Raw genomic sequence first — 21847 nt, forward strand, 5'->3', positions numbered from 1 at the left:
CCCTGATAGAATTAAATCTGGCCAGGGACGTCAAGGGCAACAAGAAAAGCTTCGATAGGTACATCGGGGATAAAAGAATGACCAGGGAAAATGTGGGCCCTCTCCAGAACGAAACGGGAGACCTAGTTACCTGGGATATGGAGAAGGCAGAGGTACTCAATGACTTTTTTGCCTCGGTCTTCACTGGCAAGTGCTCGAGCCTCACCGCCCAAGCTGCAGAAGGCAAAGGCAGGGGCTGGGAGAATGAAGAGCCGTCCACTGTAGGAGAAGATCAGGTTCGAGACCACCTGAGGAACCTGAAGGTGCACAAGTCCATGGGACCTGATGAGATCCATCCACGGGTCCTGCGGGAACTGGCAGATGAAGTTGCTAAGCCACTATCCATCGTATTTGAGATGTCGTGGCAGTCCGGTGAAGTTCCCACTGACTGGAAAAGGGGAAACATAACCCCCATTTTTAAAAAGGGAAAAAAGGAAGACCTGGGGAACTACAGGCTGGTCAGTCTCACATCTGTGCCTGGGAAGATCATGGAACAGATCCTCCTGGAAGCTATGCTAAGGCACATGGAGGACAGGGAGGTGATTCAAGACAGCCTGCATGGCTTCACCAAGGACAAGTCCTGCCTGACCAACCTAGTGGCCTTCTATGATGGAGTGACTACATCAGTGGACACGGGAAGGGCTACAGATGTCGTCTATCTGGACCTCTGTAAGGACTTTGACACGGTCCCCCACAACATCCTTCTCTCTAAACTGGAAAGGTATGGATTTGATGCGTGGACTGTCTGGTGGGTGAGGAATTGGTTGGATGGTCGCATCCAGAGGGTAGTGGTCAACAGCTCAATGTCCAGGTGGAGATCGGTGACAAGTGGTGTCCCTCAGGGGTCCGTATTGGGACCAGTACTGTTTAGTATCTTCATCAATGACATAGACAGTGGGATCGAGTGCACCCTCAGCAAGTTTGCAGATGACACCAAGCTGAGGGGTGCAGTCAACACGCCAGAGGGATGGGATGCCATCCAGAGGGACCTGGACAAGCTCAAGAAGTGGGCCCGTGTGAACCTCATGAGGTTCAACAAGGCCAAGCACAGGGTCCTGCACCTGGGTCGGGGCAACCCCCAGTATAAATACAGGCTGGGGGATGAAGGGATTGAGAGCAGCCCTGCTGAGAAGGACTTGGGGGTACTGGTGGATGAAAAGCTGGACGTGAGCCGGCAATGTGCGCTCGCAGCCCAGAAGGCCAACCGTATCCTGGGCTGCATCAAAAGAAGCGTGGCCAGCAGGTCAAGGGAGGTGATTCTGCCCCTCTGCTCTGCTCTGGGGAGACCCCACCTGGAGTACTGCGTCCAGCTCTGGAGCCCTCAGCATAAGAAAGACACGGACCTGTTGGAGCGGGTCCAGAAGAGGGCCACGAAAATGATCAGAGGGATGGAACAGCTCTCCTATGAAGAAAGGCTGAGAGAGTTGGGGTTGTTCAGCCTGGAGAAGAGAAGGCTTCAGGGAGACCTTATTGCAGCCCTTCAGTACTTAAAGGGGGCTTATAAGAAATATGGGGACAAACTTCTTAGCAGGGCCTGTTGTGACAGGACAAGAAGCAATGGTTTTAAACTAAAAGAAGGTAGATTTAGACTAGATATAAGGAAGAAATTTTTTACGCTGAGGGTGGTGAAGTACTGGAACGGTTGCCCAGAGGGGTGGTGGATGCCCCATCCCTGGAAACATTCAAGGTCAGGTTGGACAGGGCTCTGAGCAACCTGATCTAGTCGAAGATGTCTCTGCTCACTGCAGGGCGGTTGGACTAAATGATCTTTAAAGGTCCAACCCAAACTATTCTATGATTCTATGATTCTATGATTCTATGACTCGGAGACAAGTCTCTCAAAGACTTGCAGCAATAGTCCCTAGATCACTTTGATCACCATAGAAGAGACTTTTACATTTCACTGAAGCTAAGAATTGTCTTCTAGGCAATCAGATGCAGGAGATTACTCCTAGAATAACAATGAGGCATTTTACAAATCTATGGAAAGTTACTTTTATTCTAATTAGGGAGTGGTCTACCTAAAAAGAGTCACTGCCTCCTGCTTAAGAAGAGGACACAGTGAGTTCTAGGGTGAACGGTTACACCCACGCAGACCTGCTAGAAGGGTTCAAAGGGAAGACAGCTATACCAGCTAACATAATTCATGAAAAACAAAGAGAAATGGGCAAAGCCTGAAGAGCTGACTACTGTCTGGACAGCAGGGGAAAAAATTGTAAATTGAATGACGGAAGAGGTAACTGCAGCACGAGTACATTCACTATAGCTTTCTTTGCACACCTTAAACATGTGTAAATGGGGATGACTAGTTTGGGTGTTACAAGTAAGTCCTGCTATTTGCACTTTTGTTGAACCTTGTAGTCATGCTGTTTAACGTAGGCAAAGAAATGAAAACATACCTCACCCAAGGGCAGTGCAAACCTAGAAACCAAGGCATGGACGTCTTGCCCAACTCCCCAGCCAGTTCCCTACTGTACCCACAGGCTAACAGAGCAAGCCCTCACTGGAGCAGGTGGAGAGCTGGCACTACAGGGTCAGTGGAGGCAAAAGTGTCTTTGAGCACTGTGTGCTCTTTGGCACACAGTAAGATACTTGGATATGTGCCTGGGCTACAAGGGGGGCACCACAGAGACATGCACTAGCTTTTTGCTCTCCCCTCTCTTCACTGCATGCATTTTTTTTCTCCCCCACTACCTTTTCTAAAAGATTTTGTTTTTCTTCCTCCACGTGACAGACTTTTCTCCCCACACCTAACAGCCAAACTCCTTTTTCAGGCTTATAAATGCATGAAGAGCATCAACTGTGTTTTCAGACCTTCCAGTGTTTGAAAATCAGAACAGTGCCAGTTCAAATTTTAATCTTATTTGCAGTGACCCTCAAAAACTACTGTCTCAATAGTCTCTTCTCAATCTCTTATCCTCCTTCTACCTTCACTAGTACATAACAAGAAACTTATTTTTTTAATTACAAAAAGAAGCCTAAGACTTGCATTTCAACTAACCTATGATTTTTGTTACAAAAAAATTTCACATCTTAGTAAGTCAGACTCATTATTTCCTCAAACCCCACCCAAAGCAGAACAGTATCTTTGAAACATAATCAATCTACAATATTTTAAATAATCTTAAATTAGGGCTGCCGGTTTCTTTCTTTTTTTTTTTTTTAAATACTTCAAAATACCAAATCAAATTCGAACAATGACTAATGGAATCTGCCAAGATCTCCTTCCATTGCCTAAAGCGTTACCACTGGCATCTGGAAAAAAACAAACAAACTTGCTAAATATTGCCAGGCTTGAAGAGAATCACATATAAATGCCACAGCAAATGCTCCACATGAGCAAAGAAAATAAATACAAAAGAGGCAACCAATTCAACAAAGCAAAACTCTCTGGATTCTTTTAGGATTTCACCCAAAAGACTATAAGCACTATGAAGGTGCTTATTTTATTATTCTAAACTGCAGATCTATTTCGACATTTTCACGACAGTGTAAACATTATTTTAAATTATTTCTTTCAAAGAAAAGGCAACCTATGCTTGAACAAACTTACTTCTGGAATTTTGGCTATTCCATGTTAATATTCATTATTCATTTGTTAGCACTAATACAGCTTAGGATGATACCAAAATTATTGTGATTTTAAGTATTTAACCTGGTAGACTTGAGTAATGTAACAGGATGTCTATTTTATCCGTGTTAAAAGAACTTAATGCCTGTAAAGTGGTTTGCTATGTGAAATGGAAATGGTGCAATTCTGATATGACACCTGCCAAAGATCTTGGTACGTAATTTGGACTGGCTTTTTCTCCCCGCTTTTATTATTTTAAAATAAATCCAATATGATTGCAGCTAAGAAATATAGTTTGGTTTTTTGTAATCTAACTTCTCCTTTCATTGTCATGAAAAGGTAACAAAGCATTAATAGAAAATCTGTCGGCAGATCTGGATGGGAACATTCATCTGCCCATCCCACAAACCTTTTCATGATTTCAGAGATGCTTTTGTACTGCCTTGGAATGAAATCAAGATCTTTTGAGGTTTTTCATGAAAACAACTACACCACCAGCACCACCCCCAACAATCTAGAGGTTGGTGCACTTTCCTGAGATGTGCACAATCAAAGTTGAAGTGCCTCTGCTTCTTGATATAAATCAGGACCTGGCTAGATGCATCTCTTGGTCTCCATTTTGGCTTCAATGAATCAGCATTTTTCAGAAATAAAGTATTTAACCTCAACACAAAGAAAAATCTGCATCAGCAGATCTGATGCTTACTTAAATGAGCAAAGAATTTTTGCACGCTTCATTTCAGCACCAAATGTGCTAACACTGACAACTGCACCACTGCTAAATGGTACTTTGAGTTGCAGAGGACTGAGGAGAAAATCACACAGGGAATAGCTTCAGATCCAAAATGAGCAGCACCAATTTACAGCCTTCAAACAAGTAAGACAAGTGGTGTAGTCACTGCACTGGACTGACCCTCCACAAGTACTGCAGTAAAAGTTGGCTCTTGGAAGCTAAGAGGAAAACTTCCACTGACTAAGGTGCACCAATATTTCATCTGCAGCTTCTTGTCCTGGCTCTGTCAGACTGGTGGGATGAAAAGCCCCTCACAGTGCGTCTGTGCCTCAGGTTTTGAATAGGCTGAATTACAATAAGAACATTTCCTGACTTTGCAAAGAAGTTGCAACGATACGTTTGTTGACTGCTGCACAGGAACAGTAAGGTCGTTGACAAAAGAAGGGTTTTTTTCATGTGCTTGTAAGGCATACAGTACAAAGAGATGTCAACTCATGGGTGAGGACACTTACATGCACTTTTAGCAGTTACACACTACTGGAATACTAATTGGTTATCCCTGTATGATCACCTATATTCATGAGGTCAACAGGGACTTGTGAGTGGATTTGCAAGCTGTGAGCACAAATCATTACATGTCCCAAAATTTCTAACTGAAAAACAGTTCAAGTTCTTCTCTTGTTTAAAAGGCTTCACCCAGTTAATGAGCACATTTCACGGCAAGTGAAGAACAGGGAGCAGTGCCCACAAGTGTCCTAAAGACAATCCTGCAATGGGAAATCCATCCACTCAGGCTATTTACCAAATATGTCACCGTTCTGCAGGTCATCAGAGAAAGGGAGATCAGTTCATGAATGCGAACAAAGAAAGAGCTACCTAAATTGAGAACCGATGGAAACATGCACTGACGATGCATTAAATGGACTCAGAAGTAATTACCATGCTACCAAATGTCACACACAGAGGTGGCTGGGTAGCCCTACAAAACCAGAAAAAGCCCATATTCTCTCATATAACATTTTAATACTACACCACAAAGCCTGCAATTAGTGCATTCTAGGTTTCAGTAACAACCCAAGCACCTGCTCAGTTTGCAGATGTGGGTGTTCAGTATCCTGCTGGAGTCTTGCAAGTGACAGGAGGTTTTGGAGTACTCCACTCTCAGTAAAAGCCAAAGGGAGTTTGGCCCCAAACATCTAGGCAGCTAAGACTGGAGTTCATAATTAAGTAAAAGAATGCAAAATATGGGAGATGAGAAAGCAAGTGGAATGGAAACCAACAGCCTTCAAGAAGAAAGGCAGCCTTCCACAGGTGACTCGGTAAAAAAGTCCTGCCAAAGGCCAGGCTGCTTGGGTTGATACTTATTTTTAAATATGAATTGAACTGTAGGTTTCATTTTCCCAATTCACCTCTCCTATGTTTTTGCAACAGATTGCAGCAGTTTTGGAAATAGAGGCCACGTGTTATGGTTTGAGAGCACGCAACATTATCAGTATCAATCATCTAAATAATGTATTGTGACCAAAATACATATTTTCAAACTTCAGAACAGTTTCCTTATTAGTAAGAGAGCATATTCTTAGTCATAAGAAGCTCCCACTAAGTCTAGTTAGTGAACATACTTCCTCTGGTGTTTACTTTCCACATTTTCTAGAGCACATGGGATTTTACAAGAGGCACCTCAACAACACATCTCAGAAAAGACCAATGTTTCTCTTGAAATTTGGACTGCATTTTGCTGCTTTGGGGACTAGAGTAAGGCACAGGGGAGGTAAGGTAAGAATCTGTGTTCAAAGAAAATGCTTCCCACAAAGCGATTACTAAATTCAGAGGCTTTCATTCGTAAATGCCTAGCTTCAGATCCTTTGCAAAGCACTGATTTCCAGAAAGGGCTGAGTACTCACTTTATAAACAGGAGGTCCTTCAAAAATAAATGTATTAGATAATATCAGGAAATAACTGGATGCATCCAAAAGTCACTAGTCAATTCTGGAAAAAAAAACCACTTCTGTCTTTTACTGTGCAATGGAGATCCCAAAATCTGATGCCCTCTTTCTTTCTAAACTGATAAAACTAGTTAATATAAATATAAAAGAACAGCTGTTCCCCAAAGGATGCCCTTTCTTTTACCCTCAATTTGAGGCAAAGAAAACCAGACTGTGAAACTGTGTGGCACTCTGCTCAGTTAGAGAATGAAACTTGGCCAGTGGTTTTTAAATCAATCCAAATTTTCAGTCTAGCTTTAAAACTGATATGCAAAACGACCAGAAAGTCAGACTTAAAATGCAAAGAGCAGCTTTTCCACTGAGGAACACCATGTATAAATAAATACACAGCAAATATTCGCGCTATACCATGCACCTGACTTGACCACTCACTTGACTTCCGTCTATGCACTGCCTAAACACCTGCATGATCACACCACCCATTTCCCCTGTCACCCACTCCTCACCCTCCCTCCTCTGGGAACCACAGAAACATCTACCCACGCCTCATACACAGCAGAACATTCAAACCATTACAAAAAGATTAAAAAAAAAAGAGAGAGGTGCATATTCGGTTTTGCATAGCTTTGAACCTGTGGGAGCTACCCGCCATGGGTACAATCATGCCACCTAAGGAAATGTTGCAGGTAAGAGTAGAAGCTTGATAGCTTTCAAGAAACACATATATGTATATAAATTTCCGCTCTCCTCATAACCAACCAGGACATTATGGATGGAGGGGTGCTAAGAAGCAAAGAGAAGGCAGACAAATGCACTGAAAAGTGCAATGGCATGCCCAAGAGCTCACAGCAGCTCAGCTGTAGATAAGGTGCCAGACATTCTGATTTCTAGTCAAAGAACATGGTACTTCAGACCACTCAGGAACACTCAAGTAATTGAAAAACCCTTGTGGGTATCTCACCAGGAGACAGAAAAAGGCTCAGGGAAAAATCAAGAGAATAAAGGCGAGGAGAGACCTGGAAAGCACCTTTTTTTTTTTTTTTTTGGCAAGAGTAGAACAAAGAGTATATGGTGAATATGAAATGTGCTAAAACAAGGTACCCATGAGAAACTAAGCTAGCACTTGAGAAGAGAGAACATTTCAGAGCAGAGCTGCTGCACAGCAGAAGGACTAGATCTAGCTAGAGAAAAGGAGAGAATAAACCTTGAACAACTCTTATAATCCAATAGCTTCTAGGGCTAACGTTTTGGCAGCGTGAATCGATGGTGCTGTGGCACACTCACATTTGCATAGCCACTTTAGAGGCTGCAACCATCCTGAGGCTAGTAAAAATGTCTGAAATCCCTGCTGATTCATGAAAGATGTAACCCTTCTACTATTCTAATTTTTAAGAACCTGTGCAACTAGACTAATGATGCTTTTAGGTCCTTACCTCCACTGTCACCCAAACAAATACCAATTAAAGTCAGTGGGGAAACTGCTGTTTTCATTGAAATCAATTGAAGTTTTATACAATTAACTTCAAGGGAGTTGGGGTTTGGCTGAATGAGAAGACCGAAAGCCTAACCCACAGACTACCTACCCAGTAGTGAACCCAGCTGGGTTAGTGTGCCCTCTTTCAGAGTTCACACTAATGATTCATCTCCAAAAGATGTGAAGACCCATGCAACTCCTATAATTACATGGCCTCACTCATCCATATAGAGAGGAGCCATCTGAATATATGCTCCCAGCTGTGCTGCTGGACTAGGTTTCCTGGTACTATTAGCTGCACCTTCCTTAAATTGCCTTTAAGCAACTTAGATAAAGTGTAGGGCAAGATCTTGCCAATTTAGGCACCTGTGTTCGCTGCTAAGGCATGCATGCTCTTCTCATGTGGTTGTAAGAAGGTGAGCCAGCACTGTCAGGGAGCAATGCCAGGCACAGGACCTCCCCCGGGCAAGCACCATCAGTCCCTCTGTAGTTTGTGCCTGGTTTAGGCTTCATTTGCACCACAGCTTGAACTGGCAACTGCAACACTGGAAGCTGTGACCCTGCTCACCCAAATGCAGTGATCACAGGCAAGGGCAGCAAAGATGCAGTGATGGGAGTGTCAGTACGGGATGAACAAGCCTCAGGGGACTGGGACTGTACGTTCGGGTTGCAAGCTGACACTGAAATGCATGCTGGCGTCTTCATCTATACCAAACCTGTGAACTAGTCAAATGAAAGCAGCTCAGGTATCCTAACCCACGTGGCTACCATAGCTCTGGCTGCACTGCAGGCCGGCGCATTACACAGCAAAACACGAGTGGTTTGTGTGTTTGAAGGCTGAGTCCCCTCTCCGTTCTGTGAGCCTTCCTCCAGTGCCCAGCAGCTGGACAGAAAGCATCACTGGGGAACATCCCCAGAAGATCAGGCAAAACCAAGCCTGCCACCCTCAAGCTTCAGGTTCAGGATGGGACAAGGTTTCTGCCGTGGAAAGGGACCCAGCTGGGAGGGTGCTGGAGGGAGCAAGCCCCAGGGAGGCAACCTTCCCGCTCCGCTGGCCGTAAGGCCATCCTTCCCCGGCAGCATCTCCACCCCTGCACACCCAGCCCTCCCACAGCAGTCAGCCACCAGCCCGGCTCTCCAGACCTCTGGCACAGGCAAAACAGGCAGCCAGGCTACAGCTAATGTGCTGCTTTACCCCTGGATGGCCCCCTAGGCCACGTACCCAGACAGTGCCCACTTCAGCCATACCTGAAAGTCAGAGGTGGAGAGTGAGGCTCAGTGGCTCAAAAAAAAAAAAAAAAAAAAAAAAAAAAAAAAAAAAAAAAAATCTGTATTTGCCTTAAGACCAGATAGGAAAGCATGAGCCCTAAATCAAGTCTTGTGAAAAGGTCCAGAGGAAGTGAAAAAGGAAGATTACAATAAAAACAGGATTTCCAAAACGCTGCACATAGTGAACAAGGACCAAAGTATACATTTTCAGTCTTATAATTAAACTAAAACAACAACAAAAACCAATTGTCAGTTCACCTTACGCTGAATTCAGCCTTTGCATGGAAGCGTCCACATTTTTATCACAGAAAAACAAAGCAAGGGCTCCTGCCACACAATGGGCATGATTCGATTAGTGTGTGAAACACACGTAGAGTGAAGGTGATAAATTGTAGTGCAAAAACACAAAGGCTGAGGTGTCTGCTAACAGCTGTACAATACTACTGGGTTTTGACATAGTGTCTCACGTTCACAGAAAGAACAAATAGTAACATGCAGCCTCCTTCCTTTTTATTTTAAGAAAGCAAACTTGTATTCTGACTCATGCTTTAACACAAGTGGCATTACCAGCGCAGCACAACTGGAGGAGACCTCGGGCAACCATCTAGTTCACCAAGAGCAAATACACAGATTATCCTTGACTTGTATCTGTCAAAAAACATACGGGTAGGCCATCATTGATCCTCAGAATTCACAAAATTCACTGAAAATCATGAGATGCCATGCAAATATATTCAGAGGATCCTTTTAATTGCTTTTGAACTCATAGGTTTAGCCTTTAACTACATGCTTGCTTTGCAAACAGGAGGGGAAACAAACCTTCATTTAAAAAGAAAGCCGATAGGCTTTGAGGACGTAACTAGCTATTAGGATCACCAAATTGTCAGTTCACTCAGGAAACAGACATGCTCCCACATACCAGTTTAGGTGCTTCAAAAACAGATTTTTGATTTACTCAGTTATGTAAGTCAGGTCTGTGATTTACTCAGTCAAGGGAGTAAATCATAAACTCTGGTACCCTGTGGGAGCAAGTGCTTGTGGATTACTGAAGTACTTTGTACATTCATGCTCCGTATTTTGATGTGTTATGACATAACATGAGTTAGCAATATCTGCATTACCTGCCAGCCCTCTATGGTGGCTGGCTGCCAATGAGTTGCCCGAAAGACTTGTAACAGTGCCCGGTATTCTTGTATTTTGCCTTTTGCCACAAGCATTTTTCCCAGGTTGACAGATGACAATTGCCTGCAGCGTATTTCTAACACTGCACATGAGCTGGCAAAAATTACTGACCTACATTAAGTCAATTGGATACAGAAATATTTCTTTTCCTCCCTCGTTCAGCCACCCAGTGCACCCTCTGCAATAACACATAACAGAGCAAAAGGTGCTTACGATCGAAGTGGAAAATTTTTAAACCTAGTCACTAATAAGAAGTCCTTAGAAGGAGGACAGAGTTTATATGGACAAAGGACGTTTTTACAAATACAGAGGTTAATCAGATGAATTACTATTTTGGAGGAAGCATTGCTTCTCAATAAATATTAAAGTATTACATGTCATGTACGTGTGTATTCATTTTATACAGTAGATCTTTATTATTCTGAGGTATCAAAGTACTATTTGGGAAAATGGGTAACTCCAAATAAAATTAGCATTCTCTCACTCCAGCAATATCTACCAGAGTTATTTTTACAAAATATGACTTCTATCGAGTCAACCTAATTACTAGAATACTAGAAGCTGCTTTTAAAATCTAAAAATCACTGCAAGCTTTTACCTGCCAAAAAAGACTTAGTGAGTTACTTAAATTGTTAAAATAACTGTATAGGTATGTAACTGCAACGATTTTTGACACCCAGAAAGGAGAAATACACTTCCCACTTTCACGCCAAGCAAAGCAGCTCAGAAGCGTGGGAAACCTAAAATGCTGAATTAGCTAACAGCTACAGTGGCAGTTTAACTGACAAATGACAGCATTAAACTAAGGATACAACAGCCTGTAACTATTAACAAGGTTTGATTCCTGTGGGTTTTTTCTTTTTAAAAAAAGAACTTTGCGTTTTACTGACCACAACTGAAAACAGATTAGTCCTGCAGATCATGCAGCCACGCCGGCTGTTTTACAGTTCTGCGCTCTCCAAGTGGCAAAGCTGACCTGAGCACACCATTTTGAGACGTCCCTGCAGGGAAGGTTACCTGGGAGGGTCCGTACCCCACTCCAAAGGGAGAAATCCTCCACCACCAGAACTTTAACATCCTCACCCAGCAGAAAGGCAAGGGACAAGGGAGCCTTTGGAGATAAGAGAAAATGTTACAATTAGGAAAAAAAAAAAATCTCGCAGTGGTTGTTCTAAGCAGTGAACTTCATCCACTTGTTTTCAAACACTGAGTTACACAGTTTCTCTTGCACCTGCAGCTTTTGTCTCTTAAGTGGACTCTGTGAATAAAGCAGCCTCAAACCCAGTATCTGAACCCGTTTAACAGGGACGCTACTGTAAACCTGGAGATAGGAAGCTGTGAAAATAAAAGATCTGTGCTCTTCACTGACATATATCACAGCTGTACTTGTAAGTATTTCTTCTGCTGTTAAGATCTTCAGTAATCAGTGCATCTCGGGGTTGATAGCAACTTCTCTTATAAACCATTTCCAGATATGCTCCCGGTGCGGCAGTGAGCAGGTTAGCGCATCTCCCATGAGACATGGATGGTACCTGATGCTGTGGCACGCACTCGAACGCTGCCGTGTTTATGGCACTGGGAAACTTTAATAAAGCAGTTTATCACAGCTACTGCCAAGACAGCTTGCACTTGTGCTGCAATTTTCTAGGTTTTTGAAAAGCAAAACCAGAAATGTTTCTTAAAGCATTTTTTGAGAAGTGACCTAGTCCCATATGACCACCAAATCTAAGCGTAAAGAGGAATTCTGTAATATGGGATCATTTGGTTTGGCACACCCTCCCTCCCTCCAAAAAAATTAGGGTCTGCAAAGCACAGCATAGTCATTAATATACTCAAGCGACAGGAACTCCCACCTCACTGGCAAGCATGCAGGTAAGCGGGCAAACGTATGCGAAAAACCGTCTTTCCGTAGTATACGGAAACAACATTCAAACCCTCCCCACCCAGCACCGTCCTGGCTGCAGCATCTCAACCCCAACTCGGCCCATGCCAAAACACCCTTCCCCTTCCACAGGCTCCACAGGTGGGCCCTGGCCGGCCGGGAGGGAGCGATTTACCCGTCCCAGCCACACCAAAATGTGGGTTTACTGCTATAAAACTGCTCCTCCCTCGCCCCAGGCATCTCTGCTCGACTCCCGCCTCCCCGAGCAGCCCTAGCTCGGGGCTGGGGACCCCCTTGGCCTTCCCAGGCAGGGCCTGCAGCGCCCGGCTGCCGGGAGACTCCTGGCTGGCACCCCGGGGCGGCTGCCCGAGCCCCCCTGCTGCGGGCCTGGCGGGGGGGGGCTTGGGGTACCGCAACATCCCAAAAACTAACAGCCTCCCCCCCCAGTACCGAAGCAAATACGTGAGTGTGTGTGTCTGCGCGGGGGAGGAGGCGCCGTGGCAGCAGCACGCCTCTCCCCGCGCCCCGGCGCTCCCGCTTCCCGAGCCTACCTGCGCGCCCTGGCCGCTCTCGCCCGTGCCACCGCCCCGGCCCCGAGCGGAGCGGGAATGCAGCGGGCGCGGCGGCGGCGCCGCGGCCGGGAGCGGGGCCGGGAGCGAGGCGGGTGTGTGTGGGGGGGGGGAGGCCGATGGCATCGCGTGCGAAGCGGGGCGCGGCAGCGGTGCTGCTCTGAGTCAGTGCTCGCCGCGGCGGCGGGAGACCGCGGGCTGTGAGCGAAAGGGAGACAGACGCTGACTGATCTCTGCCGCCCGCCGGCGGGCCGCCTGGCACGCAAGGCTTTCTGTCACCCGCCCGCGCCTCACGGGACGGCGCTGCCCTCCGGCCGGCCCCGTTTAGTTCCCTCGCCCCGGGGCCTCCCAACGGCCCCGCCTGAGGCGCTTCTCCTGCCCCCGCCGGGCATCCCCGCGAGCGGTGGCCGGTAGCGCCCTCCCTCCGCGCAGCGGGAGAGCGGCAGCCGCCTCCCGCGGGGCTGGCCGCGGCTGGCCGCCGCCTTTCTCCTTCGGCCGCCGCGGGGCCTCGCCTGGAGCCACCTGCATTTTCTGGGTGCCAGTTCTCGTTATTGACATCATATACACCCCCCCCCCCCCCCCCCCCCCCCGTGTGCGATGTTGGTGTTTACTTTTAAAATTTGAAAAAGCTGCTTTGCCCAAAGTCTGTGGACAGCGCAGAACCATCTGAAAGAAGGCTGTGTCAGCTCCGCGCCTCGCCGGACGTGCACCATCTTTGTCCGCTCCCTCACGGTGGCAGCCGCACCTCTCTGTCCCTGCCTGCACAGCCGTGCGCTGCCATCACCAGAGGACAGAAAATACAATACCTTTAGATGGAAATGCGTGTGTGTGGTGTGTGTGTAGGGGAAATCACCATATGGCTCTTCAAGTGTGACTACCAGCCATAAATTTCAAATATTTTACATGACTTTCCAGTCCTCCTTGTCTGTCCTTGGAAGGAGAAAACACCTCGTGTTGGGGTTTCTGCTGCTGAAGGACTTGGGTTGTTTGTCGACAAGGACAGCTGCCACTGCTCACAGCAGTGCAGAGCCCGAGGCGTTCGTTTGTTAGCACGAATTCGTGATTTTTCCAAGTGTTAAAGTAAGAGGTGGGGGGAACTAGGAAGTGTAAAAGCCAAACAGTTCTGTGCCATCAACACTCTGAGCCACTGAAAATGGTGTAAAGTATTCACCATGATAAATACTTTTTGAGAAAGGGTGTTTTTGCAGAAATCAGGAACACATGAGGTGTTATTCGTTCATCTCGGAAACAACAGAAAACTGACATTTCTTAAGATTTCGTTTCAATGGACTCAGTTGAACCAGTTACACCACAAGCTTTCCCAAAGCTGCTAAGTGAATGATTACTCACAAAGAAAGTTTCTGTGACATGAATCTCACTGAAATGAATGCTTCACTTATGAAGCCTCTCCAAGAATCTTGAAGCACTTGGTGAACTTTCACAGACATCACTTGGGAAGTGACTTCCATCCCTATTTTACAAAGAAATTACAGATTAAGCTTTTTATTCCTACTGAAAAGTGGGAGTAGGTGTGAAATATTTTAACTTTGAGAGTAAAACATATGGCCCCCACATTACCTGTCCCATGAATTTGCCCCAGGATCCCTTTTGGGATAAAATGCTTTTTTTCCCTACCTGATCCCAGCCTGAATGCTGTCCAGCTGCTAGTTTCTGCCTTTAAGGAACTCACGAAAGGGTGATATCAGTAACGTCAGGGTCAGAAGTGGCAGTGGGAGGTTGTCTACTTTTATCTTCGTAGGTTGCCCTACATTGTAGATTGTACAGCAGATTAACCATCTGGAAGGTTTTCTGTTTACTTCTTTTAAAGCATAAAACTGCATAGATAATGACATGATCAGGAGATTCAGTACAAATACAGAGATCTATGGGCTGATTCAGTTTTGCCCATATACTAAAATCAGTGAGATATCAAACAGCTATTCAGCATGTGGCTGGCTTGGATTTTCTGGAGGTCACATTGCAGAAGAACAAAAGGGTTATAATTGAGTGCATTTAACAAAATATCAAAACTTTGTTAAGCTTTAGCATGGACTTCATACCAGGTACTGCTCTGCTCCAGCTGTCTGGTGGTGCAATACAGAAATGCCGCTGGGTTGCATTGATGAAGTCACACAACAGGCTCAACACACAACGTGAGCCCACTATGCTTTCCAAACTTTTCCCTACTCTTTTTGGCAGTGCATACAAATAGATTGAAAAGGCTGAAGGAACAATTTCCAGGACACCAAACTCTTAAGGGCACATTCAGGCTCTTTCATATGACTCATGACTTCCACTCTTTCAGAAAGAAATACTTTCAAAGTGCCAAAAGAAAAAGCTCTATCCTGAGAAAACTCAGAATGCTGAATACTTCCCTGGGGCAAGAGGGGATTTAAGCTGCAGGGCTTCTCCTACAAGGGTTATATTTGGGAAGAAAGAGAGAAAGACTGAGCAGACACATACAAAACGAGCAGGTAGGACATCATCTCTCTAGCAGAAAGAGCTGAAGTTTCTGGCTTTTTCATGTTGGTAAACGCTCTTATCAGCCCAAACAGCGCTTTTCTAAACCACCTTCTAAATATTGGTGCATTTACATAATACATATGCATGTCCACATTCATGCGTGACCAGGGAAGCACAGACAGTCTAAGCAAAACAGGCAGTAATAAAGAAATCTGCAAAAGAGCTCTGCAGAAGTGGTGAAGCAACCGGAGATGGAAAGACTTGCTGCTCTGCATGGGGACACTGATTTCATTCTGATTGCGCATGGTACCAAGCAGCTGCTAAGACACAGAAAATGTGAAATGAGTTTTTTTATTCCAGACAAATGATTAAGTGCAAGTTTATATTGATAGCTGATCTGACTGATAATTACAAAACCAGACCAAAACAACAAAATAACCAATCCCAAAACATAGGGGACTCATTTCTCCTGTATTATCAACAGCCTGCCAAATTGCTCCAACAGGACAACAGCTACAACATGTTCAGGTTTGTGCTGAAGCAAACTTCTCAGTAGCAAAGATCTTGGGAGATGAAATTCAGACTGGGGCAATAGGAAGCACTGGAGAATCAAGTACTGCTGGCAGTAAGTCTTTCTGATCATTGAGAAAGAAACTAGACACACATTTTCAGTATCCAGCACTTCAGGTTGGAGAAAGAGCCTTACTGTTATCTTAGGGCATTCTTCCCCCACCCCTAATGCTGCCCAAACAATAGGAGTATTGAAGCTCAACAATGGCAAAGCCTGCTTTCCTGCAATGGTCAAATACTGCTGTAAAATGTGGAGAACAGGTTAAAATAAAGGCCTGGAACTGCCCCTGGAAGGGCAGTTCTCCCACCAATGCTAGTGGAGGATGGCACAGAGATACCGGATGAAATATAGCCTTCATCTGTTAATTAGCCTTTTTGTCAGCTGTTTGAGTTAATTTCCACAGTCAAACCCAGCGGGGGGGAAGGGATAGCCTTGAGGAAATACATTCAGCTTTTAGAGCAATCGCTGCTGATTCTTTTACTTCCTTCAATCTCTATTGCTTCTCCCTTCTCCCTGTCACCCCCCATCTCTCCCTTTGCTCTCTTGCACACTTCCATGGGAAGAGCCAAACACTGACATCTCCCAATTCCTCCTTGGGCTTCTCCACTTTTCCTGCTTCCCCTACTCAATTGTTGATTACCTGATAATCTAGAAATAGTGTCAGGGATGTTCCAAGAGGGAGGACAAGCCAGGAGCCAGCAGAGACCACAGCACAGGTAGTGACGCCCCCAGCCAGGGCACAGTCCCACTGTACCCAAGCAGAGGCGAGGTAGTAACTGTGACAGGGTCCTTCAGCCGTAGCAGGGAGCCCACTCAGGACAGCAGGAGGCAGAGCTGGAGGCAAGGCTACAGCATAGGTCCAAGGTCCATCCAGGAAGCACAACCAAGGATAGAATGAGGCTACCTACAACGTAGGTCCAGCATCCATGCAAGAAAACCCACCAGTAAGCCAAGACAGCAGGAAGCAGCCACAGGCCTGGGTGCCCAGAGCCTGAGCTTAGATGTGGCTCCTGGGTCCATAGGCAGGGTGCGTGGGTGAGGGTCCCAGGTGAGGGCCATTACTGGTGCTTTCAAGCCCTGACAAATAGTTAAGGGTAATGCTGAAGCAGAACAAAGTTTTAGGTTTAAGACCCCAATGAGGGGAAAGTAAATGGAGATGCACCTTAAAAGACAGTAGCGTTGCTTTGCAGTTATTAGGCAAATCTCCTTTTGCCAGTTGTAGCGATGCTCTCCCTCCTAAGCAGTAGCTCTGCCCATGTGCACGTGACTCCTAGATCTCAGGCTAGCAGGGTTTTGTTTTAGCCTCTGCCGCAGTCTCCAATTGTGATTTCAGACAAATTGCTTACTTGTTTCTGCTTGCTTAATGATAAAGTAGATGGATTTCTTTACCCAATGTGGGCAGCTGAGATGAGGCAGTTACACAGGGCTGACAAGGACCTGCCAGGTCTTCATAAACAGTCCTGGGCATAGGTGGCCCTCTCATAAACTGGTCACACTCCATCTTGAAGATAGTGAGAAATTTTCCCCTTGTTTCTCCTTTGGAAAGGCTATTCAGTAGCCTCACTAGTTGGCTGATGAAACATACTTTCAAAGTCCTGCTCAGATTGACGGACAGTTCAATTTACTGGCACTTGTTTTCCCAAATGATCTGAACTCTTCAGACACTTGATACAGGTGCACCTGCTTGCTTCTTACCTAACCAAGGAGCACAATCAGTAGGGCTTAAATGTCATGGTCTTTTCTGGTGTGAGGTTACGGTTGCCATATTGTGACTACCCTGAAAGATGATCAGGTAGTGCCCTCTCGACCCAAGAACCTGAGCTTAGCTAAAAGTGCCTGAATGGTCAGGGTTTGTTAGCATTGCCTGCAACAACTTCTTGTGAATCACAGCTACATTCTCAGCAGAATGGGATGCCAAGGTGGATGTGATTTTGTAACAGTCAATACAAACAGGAAACTTAAGGAAGTGTAACAACCAACATTTTTTTATTAGAGGGGGCAATGGCCAAGCCATTCAGGAGGAATTAATTTTCAGGATTTGGCTACAGAAGAGCTCTACAATCTCGTTGCCTTCCCCATGCCCAGCCACGGGGTTTTTTCTGGGGGGAAACTTCAGCAGATGCTTTCCATCCTTTGGTCTTTGAAGCTGAGTTCCCTCTAATGGCAGTCAGAGGAGCATCGATTCTGTCTTATTGACTGATCTTGGTCCGTAATAGGGGCAGGGGGAAAGAGGGCACTGCAGGGTGTTACCAACTCACATCAGGAAACGCTGACTTGTCTTCATCTGGCTAGTAGCCTAGGACTCTTGTGTACCACAGGTTCTTTATTTTTTCCATCAGCTGTTCAGCCAGTATACTGAGTTTAGTTGTTTCTCTGATGAGGAAGTTCCTGCAGGAGAAAACAGTGTATGTGGCAAGATACACAAATACGTGAAGGTAATCTCCGTCTGCTGTAGTTATCACGCTGCCTGTCACTGAGAGTGCAAAGCTCCTCAGCAGCCCTAGAGGGGCTTTCCTCAGAAGACAGGAATAGGCAGCATGTGTCTGCCATGACTTACATGAAACTGTACCTCTAGGGTCATCATGCTTTTCCTTTTGGGAGGAAACTCGTTCTCCGTCTTTGAGGAATATGTATTCACAGCTAGAGCCAATTCTGTGATTTGCATTGAGTGACAGCAGTGTTTCCTGGCACCTTCAGTACTCAGCCCCTCACAGACAGCACCGCAGCACCCTTCCAGGGGGGCTGATCCCCAACCAGCCAATGGCCCCCTGCCTTACCACCCAGGTATAAAGAGCAGTACCTGCTATCCCCACGAGCACTGTCGTGTTCAGTGTGCATCCCTGGGAAGAGCTTGCACTTTCATGTGAAACCGTATCAACCCACCCCACCTTCCAGCACCCTGCTCCCATTGTAGTCACATCAGGCTTTGGTTGCTGATTCATTTCCCATTGGGTTTCCCCATATAGATACTTGGTTAATCTGGTTTTGTCCCACTCCTCCCTCTCCCTTTTCACCCATGGCTATTGCAGCGTTAGTGCAGAGGATCTTTCCATACCTGGTCACAACAACTACTGGAATCTGGGCAGCATCCACCAAGAACTGACCGACTTTAGGGGACATCTTGTTCACAGTTTCATAGATGTAAGCTGCAATTGCATCAGGGATGACCAACCAGTCACGACGGTCTTTCTCAAAGATGGACTTCGAGTGCACTTCTGAGAAAGAGGAGGCAAAAAACCATGAGGGTTCTCCAGTCATTGTGTCTCTGATATCTTCCCCCAGGCACAGTGGGAAGAGACCTGAAATTCTAAGATTCAAAGCCTCCCCCAGAATTCATGCTAGCAGCATCCAGCAGCACCTCATCACTCATTTTTGGGCATCTAGGTCATAGGCCTTACATGGCAGAGTATTTGCACCAGGTACAGACAATTTTCATGCGAGGCCTCTACCGACTTGTTTCACACTGCCAAACACTATATATTCATGGTCTTGAACTGTGTTATTTGGCTTCAGTCCTACTTTATGGATGGGTTAGACTTCTCTAAGGCAAGTGAGAATCCGTAGAGCTGAGCCTTGTCTCAGGCAGACAGAAAAGCTTTTCAGACTTACCAGGGAGAGTGGTGCTAAGGAGCAGAATCAGAGCTATCACCAATGCCCTGGATTGCAGCATGGTTTGCAGTACCAGTACCGCTCTCTACACCAAGAGACCTGCTGGAATCAGCATACAATGTTTTGTTTGTTTTCAGAGAAATAAAACATGTCAGTTAAACACCAGATTTTTGCAACAAACCTAACCAATAAATGAAGAAAAGAACAGGAAAGATCACGGCGCATTTCCTCTGAAGAAGTGAGGAAAATATGGTAGTATAAAAATGAAGGTGTCCTTTTAGTTGTATAATCACAAATATCCACAATGAATGATAGCTTTCAGAGCTCCAAGAAATATGTGACAGTTAAAGCTACTTCTTTTATACGAGAGCTAGAATTCCTTGTTTCAGCACATGAGCAAACCACTAAAGCTGGTGGAGGTCAAAATAGGTTTCCTCCACACATAAGTACAACTGAAAAATTATAATGTGGGAATTTTTTGTTTGATTTTTTTTGATAAATTGCTCTAAAGAACATTGTGCTAGTGAGTGCATCACATACAATGATCATCTTAGTGATCTGGTGATCTGAGTATTTTGTCTTGTTCTAGCTGAGGAAAGACCCAACTACGCAACTAGGTTCTCTTGTCTTTCCCACACTGGGATTAATGAAGCAGATAGTAGCCCAGGCAGAACAAGTTCTCAAAAGGGAGTAAGTGCAAACTTTAGCTTCATCCAACCTCCTTTATTTTGTCTATTAAAAAAGTTAGAATTGGAGGAACTCTTGAAAATTTGGTACTTCGTATATTGAAAAGTTGACATTATATTTAAACAAGCTTTTCAAATACACTGTGCTTAAAAAGGTGTTTAGAAGTTAAAATTGATTTATGCCCTGAATTAGAGGGCTGCATCACTCAAAGCAACATGGAGAAAACATTGCAGTGTTAGGAATTGCAATGGCAAAAAAGGCTGCGAGTGTTACATGTGAATGCTTTGCTAAATCCTGTGCCAGGTAGCTACAAGTCAATGCTCCTTCTTATCCCACAGTAAGGAAATTTCCATCCATTTTTATTTCCTTCTGTGCACAGATTACCTCCCAAAGCTACCACTCCATTCACTAGACATTTGCTGACCAGCAGCAGTTGCTCCATTACCACCCTTCCTTGATTTTTAATCCTAGAGCCAGTTTCTCCCTCTGTGGACAAAAGGTATACATTTGCTTCCCAAGAGCATAAAGAGGAGATCTTACCCACTTTAGAGCCTGTAGTCCCTGGGGTGAAGGTCAGCTGGGGAAAGGTTATTTATCTTCCAACACTGAAACTCTACAATCCCTACCATGGGCTTGACCCTCCTGTGAGTGTCTTATGGAGCATCCATCACTCAGCTTCAATCCAGGTCACCTCAAGCACTCCCACCCTCCTGCATTTCAGCAATATTCCTGGCTATGGAGCATGAGAAGGGCTCACACTTTGGCTTGCAATAAGAAATGGGGCAAAATAGAAGACCACCTCCACTCACTTCTCTATGTCCTAGGTACACCAGTCACAAAGTCCATACCACCCAGAACAGAGTTCAGCTCTTACCTGTCCTGCTTTCTCTCTCTTTCTCAGGCCGAAGCTGAGGTAGATGCTCATCTGAGACACCGGCATTTATGCAGAACTAATATAGCGATAGAAAGGGGTCAAAGGTCCTGCTTTGTTTCCCCATTTGCTCTTTTGCAAGCACATCCAGCTCAGTGGGACAGGCAAGAAGCTGTGAAGGACTCTGGACCTGTTACTGAGATTTGGTAATGGGGGGTCAGTCTGACCTGAGCCCAAGAGACGTGGATGGCAGCTCCTGGGTCACTGAGTCCCCTATTTTTGCAGGCAACCATGTCATAGAGGCCCCTTTCATAAGTTGATCAAATTCCACATTAACAGTAGCTAGAGCTGGGCTAAATTTTGCTCCCACTGTTCCTGTGGGAAGGCTTGTGCCATAACCTCACTGCTCTGACAGTTGGAACTTATTTGCAGCTATTACACCCATTGGTATTTTACCCTCCATTTCCAACAAATGCATTAGTTTGGTGCACAGGGGTAAGTGTGCACCCCTCTCACATTTCTTCTTTCCCCATGCCCAAGTCTTTTTGCACAGGCTGACAAGATGGGCATACACCTGAGTCAGCTGTCAAAACTTACCCAGGGGAAACAGCCAGCTCCGGGGCCCCCAGCCCAAGAAAGACATGGACTTGTTAGAGTGGGTCCAGAGGAGGGCCACGAAAAATGATCAGAGGGCTGAAACACCTCTCCTATGAAGAAATTGGGGTTGTTCAGCCTGGAGAGGAGAAGGCTTCAGGGAGACCTTATAGCAGCCTTTCAATACTTAAAGGTGGCTTATAAGAAAGACAAAGACTTTTTATCAAGGCCTGTAGTGACAGGACAAGGGGAAATGGTTTTAAACTGAAAGAGGGTAGATTTAGATTGGATTTAAGGAAGAATTCTTTATGATGAGGGTGGTGAGACACTGGAACAGGTTGCCCAGAGAAGTTGTCGACACCCTATCATTGAAAGTGCTCAAGGTCA

At 45.4% G+C, this 21847-nt stretch overlaps 1 protein-coding gene across 1 annotated transcript; it reads right to left on the reverse strand.

The window, feature by feature from the left end:
• Window positions 1-17987: 17987 nt before the first annotated feature.
• On the reverse strand, window positions 17988-19423 carry LOC143155849 (apovitellenin-1). Its single transcript, XM_076328827.1, has 3 exons — window positions 19309-19423; window positions 18755-18914; window positions 17988-18087 (listed from the first exon to the last, which is right to left on the reverse strand). The coding sequence occupies exons 1-3, from the start codon at window positions 19367-19369 to the stop codon at window positions 17988-17990; spliced, it is 321 nt and encodes a 106-aa protein (XP_076184942.1). The 5' UTR covers window positions 19370-19423.
• Window positions 19424-21847: the final 2424 nt, after the last annotated feature.

Source organism: Aptenodytes patagonicus, chromosome 1, assembly GCF_965638725.1.
Source record: "Aptenodytes patagonicus chromosome 1, bAptPat1.pri.cur, whole genome shotgun sequence".
NCBI lineage: Eukaryota > Metazoa > Chordata > Aves > Sphenisciformes > Spheniscidae > Aptenodytes > Aptenodytes patagonicus.